The sequence below is a fragment of the Planococcus citri genome, chromosome 4 (assembly GCF_950023065.1).
Source record: "Planococcus citri chromosome 4, ihPlaCitr1.1, whole genome shotgun sequence".
NCBI classification, from domain to species: Eukaryota; Metazoa; Arthropoda; class Insecta; order Hemiptera; family Pseudococcidae; genus Planococcus; species Planococcus citri.
Window position 1 is genome coordinate 3,246,006 of NC_088680.1, and position 24,271 is coordinate 3,270,276.

At 35.8% G+C, this 24,271-nt stretch overlaps 3 protein-coding genes and 1 long non-coding RNA gene across 4 annotated transcripts; 3 read left to right on the forward strand and 1 right to left on the reverse strand.

Moving 5' to 3' along the window:
• Positions 1-822: 822 nt before the first annotated feature.
• ATPsynbeta (ATP synthase, beta subunit) lies at positions 823-3,574 on the reverse strand. Its single transcript, XM_065364583.1, has 9 exons — positions 3,364-3,574; positions 2,919-3,095; positions 2,709-2,843; positions 2,475-2,636; positions 2,221-2,405; positions 1,860-2,141; positions 1,572-1,784; positions 1,315-1,494; positions 823-1,234 (listed from the first exon to the last, which is right to left on the reverse strand). Exons 1-9 carry the CDS (start codon positions 3,479-3,481, stop codon positions 1,115-1,117), a joined length of 1,572 nt encoding a protein of 523 aa, XP_065220655.1. The 5' UTR covers positions 3,482-3,574; the 3' UTR covers positions 823-1,114.
• A 407-nt stretch (positions 3,575-3,981) lies between these two features.
• cbc (crowded by cid) lies at positions 3,982-6,057 on the forward strand. Its single transcript, XM_065364584.1, has 8 exons — positions 3,982-4,246; positions 4,331-4,492; positions 4,570-4,798; positions 4,869-5,039; positions 5,117-5,307; positions 5,383-5,605; positions 5,702-5,795; positions 5,882-6,057. Exons 1-8 carry the CDS (start codon positions 4,139-4,141, stop codon positions 5,991-5,993), a joined length of 1,290 nt encoding a protein of 429 aa, XP_065220656.1. The 5' UTR covers positions 3,982-4,138; the 3' UTR covers positions 5,994-6,057.
• A 488-nt stretch (positions 6,058-6,545) lies between these two features.
• On the forward strand, positions 6,546-14,072 carry dsh (Segment polarity protein dishevelled). Its single transcript, XM_065364582.1, has 13 exons — positions 6,546-7,065; positions 7,251-7,320; positions 7,401-7,486; positions 7,559-7,626; positions 7,728-7,799; positions 7,871-8,035; positions 8,172-8,397; positions 8,481-8,609; positions 8,687-8,901; positions 12,044-12,187; positions 12,278-12,448; positions 12,784-12,954; positions 13,037-14,072. The coding sequence occupies exons 1-13, from the start codon at positions 6,899-6,901 to the stop codon at positions 13,306-13,308; spliced, it is 1,956 nt and encodes a 651-aa protein (XP_065220654.1). The 5' UTR covers positions 6,546-6,898; the 3' UTR covers positions 13,309-14,072.
• A 1,117-nt stretch (positions 14,073-15,189) lies between these two features.
• LOC135844268 (uncharacterized) lies at positions 15,190-17,986 on the forward strand. The gene is made up of 5 exons (XR_010558485.1): positions 15,190-15,394; positions 15,486-15,670; positions 15,738-15,881; positions 16,049-16,137; positions 16,226-17,986. It is a non-coding gene; the product is annotated as an uncharacterized LOC135844268 (long non-coding RNA).
• The last annotated feature ends 6,285 nt before the right edge of the window (positions 17,987-24,271 follow it).

Sequence of the window (24,271 nt, forward strand, 5' to 3'; positions counted from 1 at the left end):
CCAAAATGACTTGAACCCAGCGGAAATCCTCTTCAGAGGGTATTAAAATTGAAGTGCAGAGTTAATTTTAGCTTTTCATCGTCCATTTGATTTCAAGTTTCAAAATGTACTAGAATGCTCCAGTAATTTTCAAAAAATCACTGGAGACTCCAAAACGACTTCAAATTTACCTGCAGTCGACTTCGTAGAGAATTGAAATTAGTTTGCAGAATGAAATTTCGGCTTTCCAACTCCATTTCATGAAATTTTGTGAAAATTTCGAGTTTTAAAAATCTGCCGGAGGCTCCGGAACTGCTCAAAATGGTTTAAAACAGTTTTCAATCGATTTGGCGGGTCAAAAATAGGGTATATCCCAAATTTCAGCTTTCTATGTTAATTTGGTAACATTTTGATTTTTTCCCAAATTTTGGCCAAAATTTGATTTTTGAAAATTCACCAAAAATCGAAAAAGTCACTCTAGCACCATCGGAATGTTACAGATTTAAAACTAATTAAATTTATCGAACCACGAAAAGAGTCGCAGCTAAAAGAGTCTTGACTCTCTCAGACTCCTTCATTTAAAGAGTCGCACGTTAGAGCCGCTGACTCTTAAAATTCAGGAGTCAACTAATGAGTCGCGGACTCCCCAAATCAAAGAGTGGCTGCAGCTCTGTGCCGGGTACACCAAATCCTAGTTTTTCCAATACCCTGATCCTAAAGTACATTCACGTACGAGAATTTCGTTCACTCTACATAATATAAAATTCATCTAGAGACCACAAAGTTTCATAATCAATCGAACGTAAATTCAGTCTCTTCGAAGATCGCAAAATAACACTCGCAGAAAAAAAGAATCGTTTTTATTGCATACAGATTTCCTAAGACTGAAAAATCATTACATAACGTAATAAAATACTCCCGGACGATAACACACGATAAAATATAATTTAACGTTTTTATTAAATTATAATTAGGTATTTAAAAATGTACAAATCGTGTTTTTTATCTTAATAACGTCGAACAGAACCCTATCAACATCTCAGAATGTAAAATGCCGAGCTAGAATCACAAAGGAAAAAAAAAATAAACGCGAAACAACTAACATAGATTTTCATTTAGCATTAAATTAACTTATTTAAGCAGCGTTTTTGGCGAGTGTTTCTGCTTTAGCGACGACTTCTTCGATTGGGCCTACCATATAAAATGCTACTTCGGGAAGGTGATCGTATTCACCTTGTAAGATTTTCTGGAATCCCTAAAACAAGACAAAAAAAAAAATAATGTAATGATTGAATTTAACCCAAAGCATCGAGGAAGCGAATAATGAAGTCTTACTTTGATGGTTTCTGCTAATGGAACCAGTTTACCAGCATGACCGGTGAAAACTTCGGCGACTTGGAAAGGTTGAGACAGGAACCTTTGGATTTTTCTAGCACGAGCTACGGTTAATTTATCTTCTTCGGATAATTCATCCATACCCAAGATGGCGATAATATCTTGTAACGATTTGTAATCCTATGTGAACGAAATTCAAATTAGATTAAATCTCATCGTAATAGGCTAACGCTCAGAATCAGGAGAGTTGATCTCACTTGTAAGATTTTCTGTACACCACGAGCGGTGTTGTAGTGTTCGGCTCCGATGACGTTAGGATCCATAATACGAGAAGTCGAATCGAGAGGATCGACAGCTGGGTAGATACCTAATTCGGCGATAGCACGAGATAATACGGTGGTGGCGTCCAAGTGAGCGAAAGTTGTAGCTGGGGCAGGATCAGTCAAATCGTCAGCGGGTACGTAGATAGCCTAAGACAGAAAACATACGTTTATTAATCTGGAACAAGAAGAAGGAAAATTTTTAAAAAATGTGATTCGACTCACTTGCACCGAAGTAATTGAACCTTTCTTGGTGGTGGTGATACGTTCCTGCATAGAACCCATGTCAGTGGCTAAGGTAGGTTGGTAACCTACGGCCGATGGAATACGACCTAACAAAGCAGATACTTCGGAACCGGCTTGAGTAAATCTGAAGATGTTGTCGATAAACAACAGTACATCTTGGCCTTCTACGTCACGGAAATATTCGGCTACGGTTAACCCAGTCAAAGCTACACGAGCTCTGGCGCCGGGTGGTTCGTTCATTTGACCGTACACTAAAGCTACCTGTAATCGAACGAAACATTGGGTTAGGAAACGGTCAATTTCGATCACACAGTTGTAATGTGCACCAAAGTACACGTACCTTTGAGGTTTTATCTTTCAAGGAGATTACGCCGGATTCGATCATCTCGTGATACAGATCGTTTCCTTCACGGGTACGTTCTCCTACTCCGGCGAATACTGAGTAACCACCGTGAGCTTTGGCTACGTTGTTGATCAGTTCCATAATCAATACGGTTTTACCTACACCGGCACCACCGAACAGACCTGAAACGAGAATCGAATTAGGAATCATCCATCATTGTGTAAATTTATCATTAAATAGAGTATCCTTACCGATTTTTCCTCCCTTGGCGTAAGGAGCCAAAAGATCTACGACTTTGATACCGGTTACCAAGATCTCTTGTTCTACGCTCATTTCAACGAATTCAGGAGCATCGGCGTGGATAGCAGCTCTTTTGTCGGTAGGAATGGGACCTCTTTCATCGATAGGTTCGCCTACGAACGAAATAAAATTACATAAAAGAAGATAGGTGGAAGCCTAAAGGTAATTTCTTTCGGAACACGTACCGATAACGTTGATAATTCTGCCCAAAGTTTCAGCTCCGACGGGGATACGAATAGGGTAACCAGTGTCAGAAACAGGTTGACCACGGATCAGACCTTCGGTACCGTCCATAGCGATGGTTCTGACGGTGTTTTCACCTGTATTCGAAAACCAATATACAGTTCAAGTCTCTAAGAAGACAATTGAGATAAAAAACCAATCGATAGAATTACCCAAATGTTGGGCGACTTCGAGCACCAGCCTGGGAGATCTGTTATGCACTTCGAGAGCATTTAGAATAGGAGGTAATTCGCTGTCGAATTGGACATCTACTACGGCACCAATGACAGCTACGACTTTACCACTGGGAGCTGCACCAGACGATGGTTTAGCTTGGGCAGCGGCAAGAGCTAGAAACAAGAATCACAATAATATTTAGAGTTCGCCGAATAGTAAAATTATGACCTTCAAGATTCGTCCCGTAAAAGGCGCACGTACGCCTTTATCATTCTAGGGTCGATACAAAATGTTCGGTATCTTGTGTAAAGAGACAAGCTTTTGAATGAGACATTCGCAACGTTTCTAGATGAATTACAGAGATATACGAATACGGGTGCGGATGGGCGAATGGTGATAATGATTAGCGGGTCAAATAACACAAGCAATGGAAGTACTTACAGTTGACGGAAGAAGTTGTGACGGCTCGGGCGAATTCATTTTGGAGAAATTGTGGAGCAAAAGCGGGTTTCACCGCTTTCAAAACTCCATTAGCGGCTTTAGAGAAAACACTCAACATTTTGCTTATGGTCGACGAATTACAGGTCACCCAGGACACAACTTTTAATCTAAACTTCGATTAAAGTTTCCGTCTTGGCACAATTTGCGGTGTGAGAGACCGTTGCAGCAAGAATTGATAGAACGACCTTCGTGGGCTTTTCTCCCCTCGCTCCACCACCACCGAAAATTTTGATGAACGATGGATAAGAATAAGCCCTCCAATTCAATGTTGACCTGAAAAAGCGTTCGGTATTTCTTCAAAGTTGTACTTTTTTTTCTTCATTTGCGGCGAAATTCACTTCGTGAAAGTTTTTAAATCCTTCATTATCGTAAATAGTTGAAATTTACATTAAAATTTGCAATTTTTTCGTTGAAATTGCAGAATTTTAAATTTTGTATGAATTCAAAATTTGCGATTTTTTTTTATCCGATGGAAATGGCAACACTGCTTATGCTGCTTTTCTGAAATCGAGCGAGAAATTGATAAGAAAGCCAAAAAGCCGCATTCAAGTAAACAAAAATTTTGTGTTTTCAGTTCGCCGAAATTTTTTAGAAAAAGGAAAAACAGAATTTTTTGATTAGTTTCTTCGTTAATTAAAATTTCCGGCCTAATTGTGTAATTTATGCTTTCATCAAGGTTTACCGCTGTTCGTCGCTGTAATATTTCGAATCAACAATGGACGATCAAATCGGTAAAGATGTACCAGAACATGACGTAAAATTGAGCCCTGATAGCGAGCTTCGTTTCGAGGTAGAAAACAAAAATGAAACCGTCTTTCTGGAGGTTCGTGCTATTTACAATGATTTTATTCCACTCGAAATGTTAATTTTTATCAACACCTTGTACATGATATTCTCATTTTCGTAGCTTAAATCTGGCATAGCTGAAATTTTCGGCACAGAACTGGTCAAAGGTAAAACGTACACTTTCACTACCGGAGCTAAAATTGCAGTATTTACGTGGCAAGGATGCGAATTAATAATACGTACGAAGAAAGATACCAGTTATATTGCCAAAGAAACGCCTATGGTAACATATTAATGCATCCTTTACGAGTATAATTTCAAATGTACTTGGAGTTAATCCAATCACTGTATACGTTACAGATGTTTTACTTGAATTGTCATTGTTGCTTGGAACAATTGAGACAAAAAGCCGAGCAAGACGATTCAAAAGGACCGATTACAATGATCGTTGGCCCAACAGACGTTGGAAAATCTACTTTATCGAAAATCCTACTAAATTACGCTGTTCGAATGGGAGGTCTTTCTAGACGACCAATTTTTGTAGATTTAGACGTAGGCCAGGGTCATATATCCATTCCAGGCACAGTCGGTTAGTATATTCAGTTTCTCGTGTACTTGATCCGATCGTGAAGAGGTATTAATTATTGCACGTTTTTTAGGAGCTATGATAGTCGAACGTCCAGCTTCGGTATATGATGGTTTTCCACAAATGGCTCCTTTAGTCTATCACTACGGACAAACTAGTATAAATAGTAATCCTGTGTTGTATAATACGATAATTTCTCGAATGGCTGATCTAGTTCATCAACGAATGGAATCAAACAAAAAAGGTTAGAATCAACGCATCGCTTACTTTCAAAAAATGTATTTGTTTGTGTTAACGAGTTGTTGTTTTTTTTCTCGATAGTGAAAGCATCCGGTGTTATTATAAATACCATGGGATGGATTAAAGGCAAAGGATACCAACATTTAACCCATATAGCTCAAGCTTTTGAAGTCAGCATAATTTTAGTATTGGATCAAGAAAGATTATATAACGAATTAGTTCGTGACATGCCCTCGTTCGTTAAAGTGACATTGCTGCCGAAAAGTGGCGGAGTAAGTTATCGTATTAATTAATTTAAACGTTCGATTGCGAAAGAGATTTTCTAACGATTGAATGTACTCCAAAAGGTCGTCGAAAGAACCCCGGCTGTGAGATCGGAAGCTCGAAATTTTCGAATAAGAGAATATTTTTATGGTACTCCGCAATGTCAACTTCATCCGCATTCGTTCGATGTGAAATTTACAGATGTTAAAATTTACCGAATCGGCGCTCCTGCTTTACCGGACTCGTGTATGCCATTGGGAATGAAATCCGACGACTATTTGACGAAATTGGTCGCTGTTACACCTGGTATAATTTATTTTTTTTCCATCTCAGTAAAGTAGTAATAGGTAATAATTTTTCCGAAGAGTAGGTTCTAAATATATATTTTTTTATTGTTTCTAGGACCGAGTATTTTACACCATATCCTTTCCGTTAGCCATGCAACTTCACCGGATGAAGATGTTATCAAAAGTAACATTGCTGGCTTCGTTTGCATGTACGTAATATCAACTGAAAAATATTTGCATAGGTACGTTTAAATTCTCCCTCAATTTTAACGATTTTTTTCTTGGGTTTTTTCAGAACGAATGTTGACACGGAAAGACAACTGTTAACGGTTCTATCTCCTCAGCCGAAACCTCTTCCTGACGCTTGTTTGATATTATCCGATGTGTCGTTTATGGACAATCGTTAATTTTTTTGTGTGTGTTTGTTTTAAGGTCTCCTTTTTGAATATAATATATAAGATTTTATGCATTTCCACTGCATTTAAAATTTGTACGGTAATTGAGTATTTCGAGTAAGGACCGATCTACTCGACGGTTGCATTAGTATTAATTTTGCATGATTAAAAAGGTGACGAGAAAAGCATGATTAAGTGATAAATCAACTTGTTTACTTATGATTTTCTAATTGGGTGAAACTGGAATCTTTTTGTGATGGATTTTGTTTTGTGTGAAGAGCAAATTATCAGTTTTGAACAGAATAAAAACATGTGACCATAATCCTCTTCGTTCATTTGTTCGCCCTCCTCCTCTCAAATTTCATCAAAATACCTTGAGCTTGACTGCTTGAGAGAAGCAAACCCTCAAAAAAATAGCAAACACCTCACCCTGCAGGAAACACTCAACAACGGTGAAAAAAAAGTTGCACCTCACCATGAAAATTTCCGCCTCCGAAATAAGCAAAATAGTGTCTCGTGAAACGATGACGTATTACACTTGTCAAGAATACACCTCCTCCATTTTCCAAGGCAATGGAGAAAAAAAAAGTGTTTTGATAATATAAAAAATTAATCTCTCTGCTCTGCGTTTTTTTATGTGTTTAGATTTAGAGAGAAAACGAGAGATATATTTAGAATAACAGTACTTATTTCGGTGCAATGGTCGTTTAATGTGATTGTATTTACATTTGTTTTCGACCCTCCATACGGTAGTATTTTTTATTCGAACCGAACCACTATGCGGATTTTCGAGACGATTAATTAACATTACACGTCTGCTGATTAAATTAATCGTAGATTGACAGGAAGTATTGGTAAAATGTGTACCAAATAAGTCACTCTTACGCGAATTCCATCGGTATATCGTACCGATAATAATGGAAGAAAAAGAGACGAAAATCATCTATCATGTCGACGATGAAGAAACACCGTATTTGGTCAAGTTAGCTATTTCACCCGAGAAAGTAACGTTGGCTGATTTCAAGAATGTATTCAATCGACCAAATTACAAATTCTTTTTCAAATCTATGGACGATGATTTCGGGTAAGTTGGAGTGTTGTTCAGAGTAGTGTTGGAAAGTTGACCAAATTCAGGTGTTTGTGCACTTGGAACGAATGAATTTATGCATATTTATTCATTTTTTTGAAACGTTCTTCAATTCTTTACCTTCGTAGCCGACCTAACTGTCCGTTTAATTAATACAAATGGGGTTTTTATTCTGATTACAGTGTGGTAAAAGAAGAAATCATAGACGATGACGCCCATTTACCTTGCTTCAATGGTAGAGTCGTTTCATGGGTAAGTGTTCATTTCAGCACCTTCATCTATTCGAGTGTTTTCAAAATGATTACATATCTAATCGTATTATCGAATTTCAGCTCGTCTCAGCTGAAGGTAGCAATGTATCGGATGGCGGAGCTTCACAGTGTGCTGATAACGTTACACAGAAGATGCCAGATCATGGGTCAGTGCAGTGTAATATTTTTATCACATTTTCGGATATTTTTGTATTAATTTCTGATGTTTGTTTTACTAGTTCTCATCGTCCTAATTCCGATGACTTCATTAATACTGAAACCGAATCATTGGCTAGTTCGAAACCAGGTATTGTAGCTTTCTACATCATCGATGACGATGAAAATTTATGTACTCGTATTTTGCATACGCGATTATTGCATTTTTTGAATGTTTTGTTCTACATTTAGCTCTTCATCATATGCCAAAAGATCGTTTACGTCCTCTCACCGAAAGATACGATAAACACCATAAATACAACGGTAACAGCAACGGTTTCTCTCGTGATGATTTTGTTTTTCGTTTGTATATTCTTCGATTAATTTCTTTACAGGTTTGGGAGTGAATGGCCATTCGAAACATAGAAATATGGGATTAGGATACGATACGTCGTCCATGATGAGTTCGGAATTGGAGACCACTAGTTTCTTAGAGTCAGATGACGATGCTTCTAGTCGTATAACTACAACAACCGGAAGAGCTACCAATTTACACTTGAGTAAGTTAAATCTTCGATTGAGAGTCCCCCCCCCCCCCGTCCCATAAATCGCAGTTCAGGAAACCCTCGAAAGTTACCCTATTTGGATTTGTACCTTTGAAGACCTCGATTTAATCGAATTTTGTTTTCTCAACAGTGGACGGTCACGGTAGGCGAAGGGCTCCTCGACGAAGACGCCACAGACAAGCCACAGCCATGTCGAGAACGTCTTCATTTTCATCGATTACCGATTCCAGTATGTCTCTGAATATAATTACTGTCACTTTGAACATGGATACGGTGAATTTTCTCGGTATATCGATCGTCGGTCAAAGCAATAATGGCGGAGATGGAGGAATCTATGTCGGCTCGATAATGAAAGGGTAAATAAGCATTATATCGTGTAATTTTTTGAGTTCACGTTGAACTTTGAGTAACGTTGATGTGTTCATTTTTCATTACGCAGAGGAGCTGTCGCTTTGGACGGTCGAATCGAACCCGGAGATATGATTCTACAAGTGAACGATATAAATTTCGAGAACATGTCGAATGACGAAGCTGTTCGCGTTCTGAGAGAAGTCGTCCAGAAACCTGGGTTCGTACGAATTCTGCCAATGTAACTTTTTCGAACCTATCGGTCGTCTAATGTTGACTTTGTTTTGGATTCTGCAGTGCCATTAAACTGGTCGTGGCCAAATGTTGGGATCCCAATCCGAAAGGTTATTTCACTATTCCACGAACCGAACCTGTCAGACCGATTGATCCTGGTGCTTGGGTGGCTCATACGGCGGCCATGAGAGGAGAAACGTATCCGTTACGTCCTCCTTCTGTGTCCACTCTAACTTCGACTAGTTCTTCGTTGATTTCCAGTATGGCCGAAACAGAAAGTAATTAGTGAATTTTAATTCCGCCAGAGTGTGGATTTATTTCTACGAGAATAGTCCGGCATATGATAATAGGAGTAGATGCACCCCCCCCCCCACCACCGATCCTCCGGGACAACTTTTTTCTTAAAGGGGACATCCTAAGGAACATTTTAAAGCAAACTAGCCAAAAAAAAGTTGGCCTTACTTACAAAATGGCGGCCATTTTGATTGAAAGATTAGCCGAAATCGCAGATTTTGCGTTTTAACATATAGGACTTGCACAAAATGTTTCAAACTTTACAAAGGTAGATCAAAAGATCATGCAAAAATGTATCACCTGTCGAAATTTCAAGTGCTAAAGTGCGTTTGTCGATTTTTGATGAATTTTTGAAAATCGAATTTAGGCCAGAAATGAGGGAAAAATCAAAATTTTACCAAATTGACCAAGAAAGCTGAAATTTGGGATATACCCTATTTTCGACATGCCAAATAGATTGGAAACGAGTTCAACCCGTTTTGAGCACTTCTGGAGCCTCCAGCAGATTTTTGAAACTCGAAATTCCCACAAAATTCCATCAAATTGGAGTTGTAAAGCAGAAAATTTATTCTAAAAACTAATTTAAATATGCTACGAAGTGCTGCTGGCGAATTTCAAGTCGTTTTGGAGCCTTCAGCAACTTTTTGAAAATTCCTGAAGCCTCCAGCAGATTTTTGAAACTTTAAATTTTCACAAAATTTTATCAAATGGAGATGAAAACCTGAAATTTACTCTACAATCCAATTTTAATACCGTCTGAAGACGACTTCAGGTGGGTTCAAGTCGTTTTGGAGCCTCCAGCGACTTTTTGAAATTCTTGCAGCCTCCAGCAGATTTTTGAAACTTTAAATTTTCACTAAATTTCATCGAATGGAGATGGAAAGCTGAAATTTACTCTACACTCCAATTGTAACACCGTCTGAAGACGACTTCAGGTGGGTTCAAGTAATTTTTTTCGATTTTTGGTGAATTTTTGAAAATCGAATTTAGGCCAGAAATGAGGGAAAAAATCAAAATTTTACCAAATTGACCAAGAAAGCTGAAATTTGAGATACGCCCTATTTTCGACATGCCAAATCGATTAGAAACGGGTTCAACCTGTTTTGAGCAGTTCTGGAGCCTCCAGCAGATTTTTGAAACTCTAAATTCCCACAAAATTCCATCAAATTGGAGTTGTAATGCAAAAATTTATTCTAAAAACTAATTTAAATACGCTACGAAGTGCTGCTGGCGAATTTCAAGTCGTTTTGGAGCCTCCAGCAACTTTTTGAAAATTCCTGAAGCCTCCAGCAGATTTTTGAAACTTTAAATTTTCACAAAATTTTATCAAATGGAGATGAAAACCTGAAATTTACTCTACACTCCAATTTTAACACCCTCTAAAGACGACTGCTGCAGGTGGATTTCAAGTCATTTTGCAGCCTCCAACGACTTTAATGAAAATTACTGGAGCCTGCAGTAGATTTTTGAAACTTGAAATTTCCCCAAAATTTCATTAAACCAAGGTGCAGAGTCGAAATTCATTCTGCAAACTAATTTCAATACGTTACGAAGTTGCCTGCTGGTGAATTTCAAGTCGTTTTGGAGCCTCCAGCAACTTTTTGAAAGGTTGTATGACTTTTTTTTTGGGAAATTGAAATTTCCTAAAAGTAGCTGGAAGCTTCAAAACCATCTGAAACCACCATGTAGCCTGCGAAGTAATTTTCAGCTTGCCAACTCCATTTGATAAATTAATGTTAGGGAAATTTCTAGTTTCAAGAATCTACTGGAGGCTCCAGTAATTTTCAAAAAAGTCGCTGGAAGCCCTAAAATTTCTTGAATCCACCTGAAGTCGTCTTCAGACGGTGTTAAAATTGGAGTGTAGAGTAAATTTCAGCTTCCCATCTCCATTTGATGAAATTTAGTGAAAATTTAAAGTTTCGAAAATATGCTGGAGACTGCAAGAATTTCAAAAAGTCGCTGGAGGCTCCAAAACGAGTTGAAATTCACCTGCAGCAGGCATCTTCAGAGGGCGTTAAAATTGGAGTGTAGAGTAAATTTCCGGTTTTCATCTCCATTTGATGAAATTTTGTGAAAATTTAAAGTTTCAAAAATCTGCTGGAGGCTTCAGTAATTTTCAAAAAGAGTCGCTGGAGGCCCTGAAATTACTTGAACCCACCTGAAGTCGTCTTCAGAGGGTGTTAAAATTGGAGTGTAGCGTATATTTCAGCTTTCCATCTCCATTTGATGAAATTTTGTGAAAATTTAAAGTTTCAAAAATCTGCTGGAGGCTGCAGGAATTTCAAAAAGTCGCTGGAGGCTGCAGGAATTTCAAAAAGTCGCTGGAGGCTCCAAAGCGACTTGAAATTCACCTGCAGCAGTCGTCTTCAGAGGGTGTTATTGGAGTGTAGAGTAAATTTCAGGTTTTCATCTCCATTTGATGAAATTTTGTAAAAATTTAAAGTTTCAAAAATCTGCTGGAGGCTTCAGGAATTTTCAAAAAGTTGCTGGAGGCTCCAAAACGACTTGAAATTCGCCAGCAGCACTTCGTAGCGTATTTAAATTAGTTTTTAGAATAAATTTTTGCTTTACAACTCCAATTTGATGGAATTTTGTGGGAATTTCGATTTTCAAAAATCTGCTGGAGGCTCCAGAACTGCTCAAAACGGGTTGAACCCGTTTCCAATTGATTTGGCATGTCGAAAATAGGGTATATCCCAAATTTCAGCTTTCTTGGTCAATTTGGTAAAATTTTGATTTTTTCCCTCATTTCTGGCCCAAATTCGATTTTCAAAAATTCACCAAAAATCGAAAAACGCACTTTAGCACTTGAAATTTCGACAGGTGATACATTTTTGCATGATCTTTTGATCTACCTTTGTAAAGTTTGAAACATTTTGTGCAAGTCCTATATGTTAAAACGCAAAATCTGCGATTTCGGCTAATCTTTCAATCAAAATGGCCGCCATTTTGTAAGTAAGGCCAACTTTTTTTTGGCAAGGTTGCTTTAAAATGTTCCTTAGGATGTCCCCTTTAAGAAAAAAGTTGTCCCGGAGGATCGGCGGTGGGGGGGAGGTGCAATTACTTCTATTGTCTTATGCCGGACTAGAACGATTGAATTTAATTGTATCGTGTGTGTTTGTCCAGTTGCTGCTGATTCGGTAGATAGTATGCCACTTTCGATCAACAGCGATATGTCTGTTATTGTCAGAGCGATGGCTAAACCAAATTCCGGACTCGAGGTTCGAGATAGATTATGGCTCAAGATAACTATTCCTAATGCATTTATTGGTGAGTTGAAACACGAAGCATTGTTCTGTTTGATACGACAGCTGCAGTTTACTTTCGAGTATTTGAAAATGTAATTGTGTGCTTGTGCAGGCGCTGATGTCGTCGATTGGCTGGAAACTCACGTGGAAGGGTTCTCTGAGAGACGCGAAGCCCGTAGATATGCCTCGCAGATGCTCAAAGCTGGTTACATCAGACATTGCGTTAATAAGAACAGCTTCTCCGAACAGTGCTACTACATTTTCGGTGATTTCTTATCTGCTGGTGAGTGAAATTTTCTACGAAGATGGATTCAGCCGTTCTCTAAAGTCTAATGATTCAAGATTTTTGAGCGAATCGTTCGCGAATGAGTAGATTCTGATTTTTGTTAATCGATTTGTTATGTCAAGTTTTGACTTTTGACTTTGAGGTGTAAATCATTCTGTTGGTCTGAATAATTATTGGGGATTCATTCGTTCGATTTTGAATTAATTTAGTCATATTATTACTTTTTTCAATTTCCAACCATACTTGTCGATTTTACTGATTTTTTTTCCATATTTTGAATTCGATACTTCAGTTTATATTTATAATAACATCGTTTTGAATTATTTTCACAGGAATGTCGCGTTTGAAATTAGACGAACCGGAACGCGATAGTCTTCCTCATCCTGGTACCTCGTGGGACATGCCTTACTCCGGTACATACTTACCTCATTCCTCTCCGATGCCATTCAATTACACCAACGAAACTACTTGCTATTCGTTGACCAGAGATGGCAGTGGATCAGGTACGTACTACCATGTCCTATCTTATCTTTCTGTCATTTTCTACACCATATTCCTAATTCCGTTTTGTTTTTTTTCTCTCAGGCGGAAGTCGTTCAGGCTCCGATATAATAGTTCCCATAACGAAAACAGCTCCCAGCGGAGCTAGTAGCAGCGCTGCCAGTGGAATCCACAACCCTTTGGTGGCAGTTTTAAAAGGCAACGAACAAAACGGCGGCAAACGTAACCCAGCCATCGAATCGAGTGGTTCGGAAACGTCGTCGAATCCTGCCTATTCTCAGGATCTTTCAACTAGTCAGCAGTCTTTTAAAATGGCTATGGGTAATCCCTGCGAGTTCTTCGTTGACGTTATGTGAAGAAAATTCCGCCAAAATAAACCTCGAAAATACTCTGGAATATTTTCCACGTTAATTTTTGAAATTTTAGAATATCGAGTTTGAGTTTGTATGTGTAATACCAAGAGTATCGTTGTTGTTACTTTGTATGTATGATATAATTTGTGCCATAACAACGTCAACGATTGAATGTTCCCCCCCCCCCCCTTTAAATGTGTGTATGAAAAACGTATGTATTTTTGTACGTAATGTAACTTATTTATTATTTATTTTTTCTTTTTTTTAACGTTTTAACGAAACTAAAATTACGTAATGTTCTGGATAGTTTGTTACAAAATACGACAATTATTATTGACTAATTAGTCCCAGTTTTTAGGTTTTTTTGTTTTTACCAGTAACTGATATTTATTTACTTACTGTTTTGTGGGTGTAGAATTTTTTTGTGAGTTTTAATCCGCCGAATTATGAAATTTTTTAACTTTTATTAGGCTCGGTTTATTTTCAAATGCCTTTATTCATGTTGATTTTTATATTTTTGTAGTATTATTGATCAACCGTGCAGTATTTTTCGATCGTTCAAAACGATCTGGTTTTAAAATAAATTATTTTATCGCAGAAACGTATTAAATTACATCATTGTTTGAATTTTTCGTTCATCTATTTATTACATACGTAAACGTACCTATTAACATTTATTAGTCAATAATGCATCGAATTATTATTTTATCCTTATTATATGTATTATTTTTGTTTGTTTGTTTGTTTGTTTGTGTTTGTTTGTATGTTCATATTTTATTTTACGTAAAACCCTATACGAATACGATAATTATTTATACAAAATTTTTTTATAGTTTTATACTCGAAATGTATATCTTTGTAATATATTTTTAACGTTGTTTACTCTAATACGTGCATGTATTTTAGTAACCAAATACACGTTTCTTATATAATTAAGATAGTGTTGTTTTTTTCCCTTTTTCAACTTTTGATCGACTGATTTTGAACTGAAAGTGATGAAATGATCAGTTTTGAATTTCGTAAAAAATCGAACTTTCGAAAACAGCACAAATCAGAATTTCAAACTGTGATTTCTGCCATAAATTTAGGTTAAATTGTAAAAATAACTATTTCATTGAATTGTCCGGGTCATGGAAGACTTATTTTGACCTTCGGTTTGGCTAATTTCCACTCAAGAGTGAGAAAACGATCAATTTGGAACAATGTAAAAATCAATACTTCGAAAGACAGCAAAAATTAAAATTCAAAATGACGATTTCTACGATACGTATAAGTTATATTACAAAAATCACCATTCCATTGAATTTCTTGGATCAAGAAACACCTTCGGTGACCTTTAGTTGACCAATTTTGACCTAAAAGTGATGAAATAATCAATTTTGAACTTTGTAAAAATCATACTTCTCAAAAACAGCATAAATCAGAATTGAAAATGGCGATTTCTTCTATAAATATACGTTTAATTGCAAAAATAACCATCTCAACGGATTCCGCATATCAAGAAACCCCCATTTTGACCTTTTGTTCGATTAATTTCGCTTTAATTAAGAAATAATTAACGGATTCGAAAAATCAGGTTTCAAAAAATAAGGAATTGAGAGCTAGATGTGCGTGTGGCGCTATCTATCGGAATATTACAGGAACTACGTCAAATTCGAGCGATTCGAGCCTTGCAAAGGTGTTTTTGAGTGTTCTTTCCGAAGTAGTTCCTGTAATATTCCGATAGATAGCGCCACGCGCGTATCTAGCTCTCATTTCGTCATTTTTTCAACATCGATTTTTAAAAACAGAACAAAAGTTCCGTTTTATTCTAATAGATGGCGTTGACGCACTGTGTAAATCCTTCTTTCAGTTGACACTGTTGACAGTTGATGACGTTGGCGACATTGTCACAATGTCACATTGGTGTTAAGTTAATGGCGTTATTAATTTGCTTATTTGTCCAGCTTTTGCAACTAAAACTGGAATTACAGTGTGACGATAAATAATTCGAATTGCGAGCCCCGAAGATCGAAATGATATTCATTTTGGATACGTTTGGTGGATTGTTGAACGAGACGTTCGAAAGACTGAGACCGGTGTGTTTCCGGTAAGTATTCAAATTTTGATCACCAAAAAAATATTATGTTCTTTTCAATCGAATGTAATTTGACGAAGCCTTCGATTTATTTGTCGAATAGGTATAAAAGTAAAACTAATGATGAAGAAGCTACCTAGCGAATCGTGATAATTTCCCAAAGATGCGAAAGCATCCTCGTGTACGCGTCCAAAATCCAAAGGGTCAAAAGAGGTCAATCGGTTTGTTGATATGATTTGGAATTGGAATTCATCAACTTTGCTCGGACCTCAACAGAAATACGATCTTGTAAGAAATTTCATATTGTACACCGATTACTCGAAAAACTTTTATTAAATCATTACTTTTCTTCCAGCTTTTAATGAACGAATTACGTTTCTGCCGATCAGGCCCACTACGGAACTGCCCAGTATCAGAAAAAGAACATCATAACTAAAAGGATTTTAAATTCGTGTAATTCAATAGACATGACCGTGTTTTATAGTATCATGTAATTCATGTAAGTACCTTAGTACCTATATGAGGGCGATTTTTTAGATGTTTGTCAAGAGCCAACTAACCGAGCTGCTGATGGCTGATATCAGTTTATGTTATTCACTCTATTCTATGGATATTCTTTCCCCCAATAGTTTCATTTTCAACGATATATTGTGTAACTGATTTCAGGAGTCCACGTAGGAAGTATCTTGCAGTACTTTCAATTCACCAGTCTAAAAAGAAGCGAATACCGATTATTGATTCAGTATTCTAATACGGTAATTTTGAATTGATTCGAGCTTTTCTCATTCTATATCTACTATATGCACCGATATTCTCACTATACTTTATAATCGCTTTTTTCAGAAACTAGTATCGCTTCATGGGCCGCACCAAAGAGCTCCCACGCTGATAAAGTGCAATCGAGAAAGTGCAGGTGTGCAGGTAGATAAAAAAAACACATAGGTAATAAGAATTCTTAATATCTGAAAAATAATGTTCGTCTTACCTAAGCGTCTTATACAATGTATATTATGTAAAAGATGATGATACAAATTAATTGGTGAGTGAATACGTAGTTATCACTCAATGCATAAAATTAAATTAGTTTTCAATGAGGAAAATTCACCATGATAAATACACTTCTCATCACATATTGTTAATATTAATTTAGAATTTACCACCGATGATGTCATGCTTGATTTATGTCAAAGTTGTATTGAATTTTGAATTTTTTCAATTTTATATTTAAATTTCAAAAGACAAGAATTTCGTTACATTTATATATTATATATATTTCAGGTAAAATCGTATATACGAATACGACGTGTACGTTGACATCATTTATAGGAAGGTACATACAAAAAATTTGTATTCCTACTTACACAGGGATCTTTAACTTAGCCACTTCAAGGTATTCCGATGATATAATTATTGATTTATGTTGAAATTGTGTTGAATTTTGACATTTTTATGCAGCTTCTGTTAAGTTTGCATTTGCGTTACTTATTAGAAACGTAAATTAAATCATTATGAAAAGCAGGATGAGAAGGTTATAACCTACCTTTGAATGCATTCAGACTACTTTTTATCAAACTTTCGCTTTTCTTATGACAAGGAATTATCATTTATTTGTTAATTTCCTTCATTGAAATTTCTAGAAAATAGAATAACGTAACTGCACCAGTAATCGGCAATGCAAAAATGGGACCCAGTAATCGGCATAATTATTTTTTAAAACAGATGTAGAATCTGTACTATACTGATCGGCATATCTACTGCAGATTATTGGTGCAAAAGTTGCTTGAGGAGTTGATCATTTTTTTAAAACAAATTGATGTTGAATTCAAAATATAATTTTTGTAAACAGTAGAGTGAGAAAAAATGACGTTTTTGACCAGTATTCGTCATAGCATTCAATGTTTATTTGGTGTAATTCACTGATGAATTTTGCTTAATGTATGCTACTCGTTGGGTCACTAGGCTGTTGATTATTTTCATTTATTTAAAAAAAATTTTAATCTACATAGAACAAAAACCTATCTAATCTTTTGTATTTGTTTTTCATTTCTTTTTTTCTGAAATAATTTTTATTTCACCCATTTGAATTTATTTGAAAAATTTCAACAATGTGTATAAGATCACATGTCCGATCTGCTGATAACTGGTACATATGAAAATTCACGTTTTTCTACTGAAAAGCTTCAGTGATTAATTAATTTTGGCCAAAACAAACCTGGAAATCATTTTTTTGTGAACCCAAGTGCTTAAATTATGCTTTAAAAGTAAAAAATCTGACAATCCTTTCATAATTTCTAAATAAAATACCCTCAAACTTGAAAATTTGAAAACTCCGATTCTTGACTGCCGATTACTGGTGCAGCGTTATGCAGTCCCCTTCGTAATCACTTTTTTTTTAGAAACTAGTGTAATCAATAAATATGCGTTTACATTTAATAGAACATTCTCCTAATTTTCCGAGAGTTATTTTGCATAAGTTACATATCCAAATATGTATCTTGAAATAATTGAAATTAGGAGATATCCTAAAAAAAAAAAAAAAAAAAAAACATTGAAATATTTCTTCTTTAAGATTTTATTTTTCAAAGTGTTCTTATGCTAAATGAAGGTGCAATACCAGATCTTTAAAATGAGATGCTATTCATTCCTTACAATTAATTATAAGTTGATGAAAACAATGAATCTTAAGTTTAAAAAAAAAAAGAAAATCACTCTCCTGTAAAATTAAATCTGACTTGAATTTCACTTTTTTGAGATGTAACCTTATTACTCCCAAGAGTCCCAAGATGCGATATCAAAAGAAATAAATAAGGATATACTTACTTTTGATAACCAGTACTGTAAACTGCTAATGCGCCAATTAATGGCAATGGTGCCGGCCATCCTTGGTCCCTAATTATATTTGCTATTTTTGTGGCCCTCTCCATTATGGAGTCTTTCAAATCCGGAGATAGGGAATTCTTCCTGTCGCTATCGCATACAGAAGACTTGAGTACTTCTCTACTGCGACTGGCGGACTGGGGAACATAATTGAACACTTTTTTTTCTTTACAAAACGAAATAAAGGAAAATTCAGCTTTCAACTTTTTAAATTCTATAAAAATATATTAAAACTTAAATAACGACAAACATTTTTATTCCTGCTTACTCAGGAATCTCTAACTTGGCCACTTCAAGGTATTCTGTTGCTATTATTCTTGATGTACGTTGTAACTGTGTTGAATTTTTTAATTGTATACTAGAAAACCAAAAATTGCGTAATATTTAAGTAAGTATTTCAGGTAAAATCCTATATGAATATGATGAATTATTTATACCTATAAAAAATGTTGATTCCTACTTATACTCAGGAGTCTTCAATATAGACACTGGACCTGCGTATAAGACAACCAACTGCAGGCCGAGGGGAATGGAAACGGTAAAGAAAACTTGTGTAACGCAAATTTATCCCGCTGGGTGCTCTTTACATCGCTGTAGTCGATTTTGCAGGCAACAGGGTAAAGGGAGGGTTGTGTAGTTCGCGAGGAACTTCTGGCTGCGCGCGCAGTCAGGAATTCCTCGCGAACTACACAACCCTCCCTTTACCCTGTTGCCTGCAAAATCGACTACAGCGATGCAAAGAGCACCCAGCGGGATAAATTGGCGTTACACAGGATATTTTGCCAAGATGGCTGCCAGTTCGTTGTCTTATACGCAGGTCCAGTGTCTATAGTCTTCAACTTAGCCGATTCAAGGTATTCCGATGATATTATTCTTGATTTACCTACGTTGAAGTTGTATTGAATTTTGAATTTTTCAATTTTATATTAAAAAAACCAAGAATTATATTTTAGGTACCTAAAATCCTATACAAATATGATAAATTATTTATACTTACAAAATAATTTTATTCCTACTTACTCAAGAATCTTCAACTTATCCACAAGGTATTTTGAATGATATACATACATATACATTATTCCCTCTCTGTGTTATGTTGGTACGGTATAATTTTTTCGAGCAAACAAGATCACTGATCAGTACAATACATAGTACCTATACAACAGACAATTTGAGACACAAAGCTGACTAAATGAACCAAACACCAAACATAGCTAGTCTCATGTCTCATCCTAGATGAATGAAAAATTTAATAAATACATGAATAAAACTGTCATTTGATTTGGCATCAAAGTTTACAATATTGTAGTAAACGCAGGCTTGTAGGACCGCTTGGGTAGTGCGGTCCTTCCAAAACCAAGGTCTTTGTTTTGGAGCTTTCAAATGGTCCGGTCTGGTCCGGTCCGGTCCGTTGGTCATGCTCAATTTGATAGAGGTTTTTGGTTCGATCATTTTTTTTACAATTTTTCACATAGATGGTTTGTTCAGGTTTTCGGTCTCAGTTTTTTTTTGTCTTTGAGGTCCGGTCCGGTCCGGTCATGACCTGAAATTTTGAGACTGGTCTTTGGTCGGTCCAGGTCCAAAAAACGGTCCTAAAAATTTTCTTCTAGGAAATTTCAAATTTGAATTATTGAGTTTTTTTCCACGGGGTAATTCCAAAATGCTTCTTTCACAGCAAAAGTAAAATTAATTTTACTTTGCTGTACTTTTTTTTGCCGGAGTATTAGACTATTAGTATTACTTGTAAGAAGCCATGACAAAGTAAAATGAATTTTACTTTTCAGTTTTCTGCAAAAAAAGCACTTTGAAATTTTTTACCATTATAAATACTTCCGTTAAGTATAAAAATACATGAAATTAACTATTGCTGTGAAAAAAAAAACGTGAAAAGTCTTTGGCAGTGCAAAAATAAAAAAAATAACAAGTGACTGACGACAAAATTAAAAATTTGATACATTGACAACCTTCTGTGCTTCTGTTCTGTGTTCTGTGAGAGGAAAAAAAAGACCCTGGACCTGCAAGGTTTTTAAGTAGTCTGGGTTGAGGTCTGTTTGTTGTAGTTCTCATGAAATGGGTCATCTGTTCGGTTCATTTTCTAAGAAATGTTCATTAGTCGGTTGTGGTTTTGGTCTAGCAAAAACAAGGAACATCTTCTGGGTCCGAGGTTTATATTGGTCTGGTATATAAAAATTTCATGTCGGGTCGGGTCCGGTCCAGTCCAGTCCACTCGGTCTTGTGGACATTTTTGGGTCCAGTCGCGGTCATCGGACCGGTCTTTCGGTCCGGTCTTACAAGCTGTAAATGGTCAAAAAAATATTAACAAAACGAAAGAACTAGAGTAAATTAAATTAACATTATTACCAATATATAAAATTTAAAAAAATTGATAACTTTACAATGATGACACTTTACCTTAAGTACCTATATAACTCACCACACAAGGCCTTTATGTGGCGGTGAGTCAAGAGACCACACAAGGCCTTTATGTGGCAGTGAGTCAAGAGATCATTTCAGGTAATTTCAATTGTACACATCTGATTGAAAATGAACTTACTAAGTTCTATTTTGGTCATCCTTGTTTGGGAGACTCTGTAAACATATATTCTGAAACAAAGAATAACACAAAGATATATATACAATACACATATATAAACTTTAATATCAAAAATATTTTCAAACTTGAAAAATAGTCATTCCTACTTACTCAGAAATTTCTAGTCTAGCAGCTGGCTGCTCAGGCTGCTTAAAGGTCTTCTGTTCCTATTATTTTTAATGAGCGCTGTAACTGTGTCAAATTTTTTTAATTGTAACTTTTTTAATTGTAACGTTGTAAAATATGAAACATTTTATACATAAAAATCACTTCTTCTGCTACTGGAGATATAATAGGTACTGGTACTTACATAAGATTTTGGATAAAATTACACATATCTTCAACATAATTTAACCTGCCATGGTGACATGGGGGATTTATACGGGAGTAGTAAGTACCATTTTGTAGCTCTCGTCGAGGCGAACACAGCGCGCTACCTATAAGCCCCTCTATCTATTCATGGGAAGAAACTACGGGCGTCTAAAGTCTAGAAAATGAGCAAAACCAAAAAATGAAAATTTGCCAAAATGAAAATTTTGACCTAGGGAACTTGTAGAAAATTTTTTTAGATGAAAATTGCAATTTTTGGGATTAGCCTACCTTCATTTTTGAAGGATCCATGCAATTTTGAAGTTTTGAAACAGATCAGCAGATCAGATCAATTTTCGAAAAATTTCAAATTTACTCAAATCGATCTGTTTCAAAACTTCAAAATTGCATGGATCCTTCAAAAATGAAGGTAGGCTAATCCCAAAAATTGCAATTTTCATCTAAAAAAATTTTCTACAAGTTCCCTAGGTCAAAATTTTCATTTTGGCAAATTTTCATTTTTTGGTTTTGCTCATTTTCTAGACTTTAGACGCCCGTAGTATCTTCCCATGAATAGATAGAGGGGCTTGTAGGCACTAGGCAGTGCCCCTTGTTCCCTGTGATGAGAGCTACAAGATGGTACTACTCCCGTATAAATCTGCCATGTCACCCATGGCAGGTTAATTGGTATTGGTAATTTTTCTTTGTTGGGCCTTTCATTTTTTTTTTTTTTAATTCTATGGAATTATAGAATAAGAAAAATGTTGTACAATGTAAAACACTACATAGGTTACGTAGATTAGGTATGGTATGATTCAAATTACTTGAAAGACTCGAGAAAGAATCAGATTCTCAATTTCTTGTGATTTGTGATTTGTGAATCGAATGGCAGTTCCTCAAGATAAAAGAATCTGGAAGCGCAGGAATCCGATTCCCTTTTAGGCTTTTATAGAGAATCACACCTTCTCAATTCCTTGCAGGTGTTTTATCCATGTGACGGGGCCAGCGATACCATACCATATGTCGGAAAACTTTTTTTTGAGATAATCGCGTTTTCATGGAAAAAGTCAGAAAATATCAAAAAAAAATTTTTTGTCGATTCATATACTATGAAGCCTATACTTTGGAATGGGTGTACCCACCGATCTCAAACACGTCGTTTTAGTGGTGAAAAACCGGTTTTACAAAAGTGCTTTTCATAAAAAAAATGTCAAAAAAAAAAAATATTATGATGTAAAACCATTAAAAGATGAAGAAAATCAAAAAAAAAAAAAAAAAATTTAAAAATGTTACAAAAATAACCCAAACTTTCAAACACGTTTTTCTCAGAATTTTGGTTTTTGAATTTCAAAAAATACGCAACTTTGAAATTTTGAAAATTTGTCAGATTTTAATATTTTGAAAATCTGTTTGCACCATTGAAAAGAGGAAGAAAAACACTACCAGAAACCACAATAAAACGAAAAAAATTTTTGCTGACATATGGTATGGTATCGCTGGCCGCGTCACATATGTAGATCTGCTGGATTTAGTAGAGAATCGACCAAGAATCTGATAAAACAAAAATGGGAAAGAGCTAGAGAGATGAATGAAGCGGCGTTTAGTAGGGAAAAATAAGGGCTTTTAAAAGCGACCTTGAAAATTTCCTGCCCATTCACAGGGTGTACACTAATTGAAAAACCAGTTTGGTCAAAAAATTCAAACTGGTTTTTACTAATGCAATGTATTCTACACACTAAGGTGACAAAAAACATGACATGTATTTTTTGAAACCAGTTTGGTAATTTGCAACCAGTTAACAGAAAATACCCAAAAATTGTGGATAGAGAAAAAAGCTCTGAACAAAAGTTGTAGATCGTGAAAAATTACACAATTCAGTCTGAACATGATTTGAAACTGGTTTATTGGTTTGCATTTAGCAACCAGTTTTTGACAATCACCTCAAAGTTATAGAAAGGGAAAGAAGCTTGAAACAAAAGTTGTAGAGTGCGAAAGATTGAACCACTTTCGCTGATCAGATTTTGAAACCAGTTCATAATTTGCAACCAGTTATCAAAAATTATCTAATAATTTGAGATTGAGAAAAAAGCTTGAAACAAAAGTTGTGGGACATGAAAAATTACTCAATTCTGATCAAATCACATTTTGAAACCGGTTCATTGGTTTGCATTTAGCAACCAGTTTTTGACAATCACCTAAAAGTTGAAGATAAAGAAAAAAGCTTGTAACAAAAGTTGTAGAGCGTGGAAAATTGAACCATTTTTGCTGATCAGATTTTGAAAATGACTTTTATCAAGTTGCAACCAGGTAACATCTGATGGCTTGCTGCAAATTAATGAACCAGTTTCAAAATCCAATCAGCGAAAATGTTTCAATTTTTCACACTCTACAACTTTTGTTCCTAGCTTTTTTCTACTTTTAGGGGATTGTCAAAAACTAGTTGCCAAATGCAAACCAATGAACCAGTTTTAAAACGTGATTGAACAGAATTGAGTAATTTTTCATGCCCCACAACTTTTGGTTCAAACATTTTTCACTATCTACAATTTTTGGGTAATTTTTGATAACTGGCTGCGAATTAATAAACCAGTTTCAAAATCCAATCAGCGAAAATGGTTCAATTTTTCACACTCTACAACTTTTGTTTCAAGCTTTTTTCCCTTTCCTCAACTTTTAAGGGATTGTCAAAAACTGGTTGCTAAATGCAAACTAATGAACCGGTTTCATTGATAACTGGCTGCAAATTGATGAACCGGTTTCAAAATCCAATCAGCGAAAATGGTTCATTTTTTCACGCTCTACAACTTTTGTTTCAAACTTTTTTCTCTATTCTCAATTTTTGGATATTGTTTGCTAACTGGTTGCAAATTAATGAACCAGTTTTAAAAAATTCATGCCACGTTTTTGTCGCCTCAGTGTGTAGAATACATTGCGCCAATAAAAACCAGTTTGAATTTGTTGACCAAACCAGTTTTGCAATTTGTGGACACCCTGCGCATGAGTTGGAAATTTTCAAGGTCGCTTTGAAAGCTTCTATTTTTCCCTACTCAACACCGCTTCATTCATCTCTCTAACTCTTTCACCTTAGAAATAAAAGCCACAGGGCACTA